Genomic DNA, 7181 nt, shown 5'->3' with positions numbered 1-7181 from the left:
CAGCGCAGAGATAGGGGCTGCCTCGCCGACCCTCCCCGGGCCCCTCCGGCTCTTCGCCGCCGGTGGGTTCCTCCCGGATACAAAAGTTCCCCCCGCACCTCCCGTACCGCTGCTCCCGGGCAGCCCCAGCTGCAGGAGGGGGTTGTCCCCGGCTCCCCCCACCCCTGCCACCCGCCGGGCGCAGGGCTGACGTTCCCCCGGAGGGCACGAAGTCCCTTCGGCCCCGCAGCTTTTGCGGGAGGGAGCGGCGGTATAGGGAGGGAGGCAGGCAGGGGAGGAGGGCGGGGGGGGGGGGGGGGGGGGGGGGGAGGTCATCCCAGCCGAGCGCGGTCTCATCACCCCTCACTCCTCCCACCAGTGAGTGGTGCCTCTTAACTCCCGGCAACCTCCCTCCCGCGAAGCACGGCTCCACTCTGCAGAACTCTGCAGAACAGGAGTTGATGAGGGAAAAAACACTTCTCGGCGGCGGCTAGCCATGAGCTGTCTGGATGTTATGTACCAGGTCTACGGTCCTCCCCAGCCCTACTTCGCAGCAGCCTATAGCCCCTATCCCCAGGTACGCGCTGGGGGCAGCGGGGAAGAGGCAGAGGGTGGGAGGGGTGTCGTCTGGAGGATGGCCGTTTGGGGCCTTACCAAAAGGAAAAAGGGAAGAGGAGAAGGGGAGGGGAAAGGGGGAGAGAGGGGCCGGAAGATCTGGGAGCCTGCGATGGTGAGCAGAGCAGAACCGCATCCCACCTTGGCGCGGGGCTCGACAGGGTACGTACCCCGGCGGCGACCGAAGGACTGCGGGCTGCCTCGGGAGTGAGAGCGCGATTTAACCCTGCTGTGGCTTTAAAGGGAAATTTTTTTCTTCTTTTTTTTTTTTTTTTTTTTTTTTTTTTACTTTCTTCCCCACTCCCCCTCCCCTACCCGCCTTTTGCCGGGACTGGGTCCACCCGAGCGCGGCGGCCCGGAGCGGCGATGGCCGCGGTGCGGAGGGGCCCGGGGCACTGCTCACACGTGCGCGCCGCATCCCGGCCGCAGCGGCGGGAGCCACTTCGCCAGAGATGCCACCTTGGAGGGGGGCTCCGGAGTTACCTCTGGAAGTGGCGGGGGGGCGATGGGCTGGGCTGTTGTGGGGTTTCCCCGGCTGGGCAGTGGGGGAGGAAGCCTGCGGTGCGTCAGGGCGAGCAGATGCTCCCCTCTCCAGGGTCCCGCTCGGCGACGGGAGGACCCCGGCCCGTCCCCTGACCCCACCAGGCTCCCGGCGGTGGCGGCAGCTGCGAGACCCGAGGGCGCTTCGTGGCGGGGAGGCGCGTCTGAGCGCCGCTCTGCCGGCAGCTCCGCCGGGCCGTGAGGGAGGCGATCGGCCCCGAGCTGCAATGGAAGGGTCCGCGGTCATATCGGGCGCGGGGAACTGATCTCCGCGGAAAGCGCTCGGTCCCGAGTGGGTCGGGGCTGGTTTCCCCTGCTGCACCTGCTGCACACCGCTCTCCCTTTCGCCTTCTGGGTTTCTCCTTTTCAATTCCCCCTTATTCCTTCCATAAATTAACTCCTTCCTCCCCAGCGAAACAAAGAAAGGGATGGACAGAGGGAGCAGCACGCAGGGCCCGGGGTGGGCGGCAGCCCCCGCCGTGCAGGGCCGGGGCCGGAGCGAGAGGTCCTGCTCCGCGCAGCCCACGGCGTAGTGGCCTGTGTGCTACTTCCAGCGCCTGGCAGCGGGGCCGGAATACCCGTTACAAATAGCAAATGATGTCTTCCCCTACCTTGGCTTCTTCCCTCATCAGCCCCCTCCATCACCCCCCGGCACGCGGCTTCGTGACATTATTTGGGGGGATGATCATTACCTCAATGGCCGAGCCGGGAGCCAAGTGGAAAGGCGGTCGTCACGAAGGAGTGACATTATTGAATATCCCGTGTGTTTTGGCCCGAGGCTCTGCCTGGTCCCCACGGTGCTTCCCCAGCCGCCCGTCCCGCGGCTCTGCCCGCGGTGGCCAAGCCCAAGCTCCGGGTCCCATCGCTTATTCCTGAGAAACTCCCGGCAGCTGCAGACACGCTAATGTGGATAAAGAGAAGATGGGAAACGTCCAATAAACTTCGTAACTGCCGCTGTTTTCCCACCCAGAGGGATCCAGTAAAAACAGAGTAATCTTCTAGGAAATACCTGGAGCTTCTTGCTGGCCAGGGAAATGCTTTTTTTTACCCTGAAATGTGTTTGAGACTGCCACTCTTTTTCTCCCCTCCCTTTCTACTCGCCGCTTTGGGTCACAGGACAGTCTTTGGGGCAGATTTTGCGAGGTCCCCTCTTAACTCCCGCTGCTAGCTCTGGACGGCCGCCGCCTCCCCACGCCCTGCCTCGACCCTTTGGCAGCCCCGCATGAATTTCCACCGTGCTTCTCGTGCGGGACTTCGTTCTCGGGACCCGCGCCTGCTGTCCCGCTCCGTCCTGGTGGGCACCTCTGGGGCTCGGACCCTTAGCCCCTTTGGCAGCCCCTTCGCTGCCTCCCCGGGGTAGGGCAAAAAGGCAGCCAAGGTGTAGGGGGTGCTGCTGGGGCACGGCGGACAGCCGAGGACCAGGCTTCTGCATCTTGTTGGAAAGATCGCGGGAGCGGCCAGGGCGCTGCGTTCCGGCTGGTACAGGGAGGGCCAGCGTACCTTGTTGCGCTGCGCTGCCTGACCGGCAATATTTAACTTCCTTTCTTCCTCCCCCCCCTCCCAGAAACTCGCCTTTTACTCCAAAATGCAAGAAGCCCCGGAGAGCGGCAGCAGCGCCAGCGCCAGCAGCTCCTTCTCCAGCCACCCTGCGGCCAGCATCAAAGAGGAGGACTGCAGCCCCGAGAAGGAGCGACCCCCGGAGGCCGAGTACATCAACTCCCGCTGTGTCCTCTTCACCTACTTCCAGGGGGACATCAGCACCGTGGTGGACGAGCACTTCAGCCGGGCGCTCAGCCAGCCCAGCAGCTTCTCGCTCGGCAGCGCAAAGGCAGCGCGGAACGCCGGCTCCTGGCGGGGTGAGGGCGCAGCACGGCGCGGAAGGGCTCCGAGAGGCGGCGAGGTCCCCTCCGGGCCAGCACCGATTCTTTCCCCCGCCGCGCATCCACTCTCCCTTCTCCTCTCTCCCTCCTTACCTTCGCCGGCGGCGGGACCCCAGCGGGCTGCCCCTGGGACCGGGAGCAGCTCCACGGCCCTTTTCGGGGGGAAAAAGAATAGAATCAACCTCTTCAGGTCACGGCAGGCTGCGGTGATCCTGGGAGATGCAGCCTGGGAGGCGGTGGGGGAACTGAATAGCCTTCACACCGCAGCGTGTGAACACACGCACTCGGTGACTCACCTGGTGGAGGGACTCCCCCACCGTGGCTGCAGCAACCGGCTTACCTGCTGACCCGGGCAGATTGAAGTTTAGCGCAGTCATAATCGATAATGGGAACAAGGCAAAAAAAAAGCAAATGTGGGAACCATCTTACCAGCTTCTCATTCCTAAAAAAACAGATTGTCACCCTACGTGTGTCACCACCCTGGTTGCTGCTGGAGTTGAGACAAGGACCCTAAATTTCTGAAAATGAGGGCTTTCAGACCTGCCCATGGCAGCAGCCCTGTGCAGACAAGGCCGCAGATGATGTGCAGCTCTTCATAGCCATGCCCAATTCACCCTGGATGGGCCTGTGGGGGTACCCAGGGCAGAGGGGAATAACCTTCCCCACCCTCCACCCATCAGACAGTTAGGACAGGCACTTGTTTTCTTCTGGAGCAGTTTTGGTGACCATCCCTCTCAGGGCCACCCACTCGGCCGAGGCCAGTTTCCAAGCCCCTTCATGAATTGCTGCCGGTAGTTTCTAAGAATGAAAAAGTAGTTTAAATATTTCATGGATGAAAGTTATTCAGTGCTGGAATTGATGGCAGGAGAAGAGAGTTCTTTGATTGTCATGAACCACTTTGCCTTCTCCTGCCGGGGCGCAGAGCTGGTGTATCTCCCTGGCAAACATGTATCAGGAGTGTGTTTTTGTCTCGGAGACAGTTGTCACTGTCTCAGGGATAGCGCAATTAATCCCAATTAATAATGCATAACATCTATATGTGCTATTAATAATCACTAGTCTATCTCACATGTTGCTTACCCGGAAAAGAAAATGTAGGGTCCTTCTCCTTTGCCCTGCTAGTCTCCAAAGATCTGCAGTGCTTTCAAAAGGTGTTAATGATACACCCAAGAAACAGGCGTTAGTCCGGTGTAATAGATGAGGAATTGCTCCTAGATATTTAGAAAACTCAGGCTGGCCCTTAGTAGCACCTCACGCTGCTCCTGCCCACAGCAGCCGCTTTCCTTGGCAGGGCCAGGGTGAGCATAAGATTACTACAAAAACAAACAAGAAAAGTCCAACCCTGGACATTGCTGTGATGTGTAATAGCTCTCACTCAGTTTCCACTACTGAGGAAAAGATGTTTTCCTCACCTTAGATAACAGCCTTTTCCCCAAATACATACATAGAGAAACCTGGAGCAAATGATTCCAGTTTCATGGATAAACCCTGGGCTAGGTGTGTTGGATGTTTAGCTGCAGAGGAATCTGTAGCTGTTGGGAGCAATTTCCTGTGTTTGTCAGTTTTGGGGCGGGTAAAGGGAATATGAAGGCTGGTTTGGGAGAATAATAGAGGGGCAGAGCCCTAGAGAAAGGCAATCAGGGCTCGCTGGGTGTACTCATTACTGCCTTTCTCTCCTGCTCCCTTGACCCAGATGGCTCCTTCCCAATGAGCCAGCGCATCTTCCCGCCATCCTTCTGGAACAGCACGTACCAGCCCTCCTCGGTCCCGGCCACCCTGAGCAGCCCCCTGGCTGCTGCCACTCACAGCGAGCTGCCCTTCACTGCCGCTGCAGACCCCTACGCACCCGCCTCCCTGCATGGCCACCTGCACCAGGGCGGCCCGGAGCCCTGGCACCACGCTCACCATCACCACCACCACCAGCACCATCATCACCCCTACATCGGCACACAGAGCACCGCCTACCCCCGCCCTGCCACCATGCACGAGGTCTACGGCCCCCACTTCGACCCCCGTTACGGCTCACTCCTGGTGCCCACCGCCTCTGTCCGTCCCCACCGCCTCACCCCCGGCTCCGTGCCCACACCGGTCAGCCCCCCCTGTGAACTGGGCAAGAGCGAGGCGGGAGCTGCCGCGGCCTGGACAACACCAGGACCCTTCCCCAATGCAGCGGGGGAAATGGCACAGAGCCTCAGCCTCAATGTAGACACAGGTAAAGAGCTGCCCTCTGTCGCTTTGGGTCCACTGGCTCAGTCGCACCCTGCCTCCACACCATCCATAGTAGTAGGGAAGGACCTCCTGTTGTGGGGCAGCTGGGGTGCTGCTGTGGGAGAATAAACTGGAAAGCGCATGGGAGATACATGACCTCTGCACAGTCTCAGGCCAGGCAAGTGAGGATGGGAAGAGGGAGGATCAGGCAGAGTAAGACGTCACCCCACCCTCCCCAATATCCTTTGAATTTCTGGCACCCAAAACCATGCCCTGGAGGTACAGATTGCTCTAAGGTACTCTTGTCCTGGTCCTGGCCCTGCTCTTGCCTGGAGCAGCGAGAGCAAGGAGCAGGACTGAACCACCGCAAAGGTCACCACCTGGCTTCCCCATAGGTTGCTCTGAAGGCAGGAGAGAGGGCAGCCACAGCAGATTCTGTTGTCATTTCTAGACCCCTCAAAGGTTCATGATCCGCCTCTTCACTTTGTTTATTTTGTTCTTGCAGGTTTTGGGAGAAAAGCACAATTGCTTTTGCTGAGCAAAAAGGGCAATGGTTTTCCCCTAGTAATGATACCCTGCGCCTGGTGGGGTGCCTTGAAGTAAGGCTGTGTGCTCACAGTGGTGATAGCTAGCCATGGCAGGTCTGAAGTCAGTGGCTGCAGAGGCAAGGAAATCCGCTCTGATCACAGTTCTCCATGCTGAAGTTTGTTTATCACAGCCACAAACAGCTCCTTATGGTGGCCTCACTTCAAGCAGGAGGGACATGTGTGTGTCTCCAGCCTAGCTCAGGCTCTTCTCCTTGCCCCTCATCCTCTCAGAGCTCTGGGGAGCCCAGGCTTCAGACAGATTCTCTGATCTCAGCTGGCAGAAATGTGGTTTGTCTTTCTCTGTCCTTAAATGCCTGTACCTATTTTTCTTCTCTTCCTTTTTTTCTTCTCTCCATTCTCAGGTTTGCAGCCTCAGGATAAAAGCAAGGATCTATACTGGTTTTAGAGCTGTCCTTCACTCTTCTTCCCCTGGCTCTCCCCTGTAGATCTCTGCCTGTATAGACATGGTGGCATTCACAGCTGAAATCGGGTCAGTTTGTAACAGCTTCTGATCTTGGTTTGCAGCTCGCCGTTACTCCTTCTGTGGTGGATCTCTTCTGAGCTGATGTGCTGACACAAAGACTCTCACATCCCCTTTGCCCTTTTCCAAGCCCACCGTGGCCCCGCAGCCCTTGGAAAGACAACAGGACTTAAAAGGACCTGGCATTGCAACGATGGCACTTTGGACTTGTTTCGGAGAGGAAAATCCTTCTCTTGCGAGAGCCAAAGACGTTGAACTTCTATTTAAGCAGACCCCAACCCAGAACTGCAGTTAGACTTCTCTAAAAGAGTCAAATGATGTCATGGATGGTGATGCAAAACCACTGGCCTTCGTACAGGGGGCAGAGGAAATCATGGGGGTTTTTTTTAGTGGTGTGAATATTTTTTTATGACGGTGAAAATGATTTCTCGAACGCAGACATGGAAAAGCCACTCAGCAGTTTTGAACTGGGTTTTTACTTCCCATCATAGAAAAGTGAAATGAGGAGAAACTGGAACTCACAAACATTTTCGGACTATCAAGGAACTGGTCAGATTTTTCAGCTTTGCGGCTGTGAGTGGCAAGCGTCTGGCTGGGGCCACCTGCCCTGGGCTTGCAACGATGCAGCTGTTCCACACACAACTGCTCAAACCCCAGAAAGACGAAAAGCAAGGTGGCACTTCTCAGAGTTCGGCACAACACTTGTGCTGGATATATCACAGTTGTTTGGTTGTGGGCTTTTTTGTTTTGTTTTTTTTGGTGCTCTTCTTTTCTTCAAGAAACATTTTCTGGTGAAAGTAAAGCCCTCTTTAGGCGGGGGAGGGAAGGAAACCTGTGAAGAACAGCTCTCCCTCAACCCAACAGCCTTTTAGGGCAACACCAGAAGGAAAG

At 57.6% G+C, this 7181-nt stretch overlaps 1 protein-coding gene across 4 annotated transcripts; it reads left to right on the top strand.

Moving 5' to 3' along the window:
- Positions 1 to 344: 344 nt before the first annotated feature.
- On the top strand, positions 345 to 6694 carry VGLL2 (vestigial like family member 2). Of its 4 annotated transcripts, none has more exons than XM_061461802.1 (4): positions 345 to 556; positions 2699 to 2990; positions 4708 to 5226; positions 6335 to 6694. In XM_061461802.1, exons 1-4 carry the CDS (start codon positions 476 to 478, stop codon positions 6373 to 6375), a joined length of 933 nt encoding a protein of 310 aa, XP_061317786.1. In that variant the 5' UTR covers positions 345 to 475; the 3' UTR covers positions 6376 to 6694. The 4 variants fall into 4 exon arrangements, with proteins under 4 accessions (XP_061317786.1, XP_061317785.1, XP_061317788.1 ...); XM_061461801.1 differs by having other exon boundaries at positions 6172 to 6694; XM_061461803.1 differs by lacking the exon at positions 345 to 556 and adding an exon at positions 1743 to 2124 and having other exon boundaries at positions 6172 to 6694.
- Positions 6695 to 7181: the final 487 nt, after the last annotated feature.

This window comes from Pezoporus flaviventris, unplaced genomic scaffold (assembly GCF_033815535.1).
Source record: "Pezoporus flaviventris isolate CSIRO_AGI_PZ_B2104156 unplaced genomic scaffold, CSIRO_AGI_Pfla_v1 ptg000031l, whole genome shotgun sequence".
NCBI lineage: Eukaryota > Metazoa > Chordata > Aves > Psittaciformes > Psittacidae > Pezoporus > Pezoporus flaviventris.
The sequence above is the reverse complement of the archived record's forward strand: the minus strand, read 5'-3'. Positions and strand labels throughout refer to the sequence as shown.

Bases quoted from the DNA above. Each gene is read 5' to 3' on its own strand.
- VGLL2 (XM_061461801.1), top strand. From the start codon at position 476: ATGAGCTGTCTGGATGTTATGTACCAGGTCTACGGTCCTCCCCAGCCC. The intron at 557-2,698 runs GTACGCGCTGGG...CCCCCCTCCCAG, and splicing joins CCTATAGCCCCTATCCCCAG to AAACTCGCCTTTTACTCCAA. The intron at 2,991-4,707 runs GTGAGGGCGCAG...CCCTTGACCCAG, and splicing joins GAACGCCGGCTCCTGGCGGG to ATGGCTCCTTCCCAATGAGC.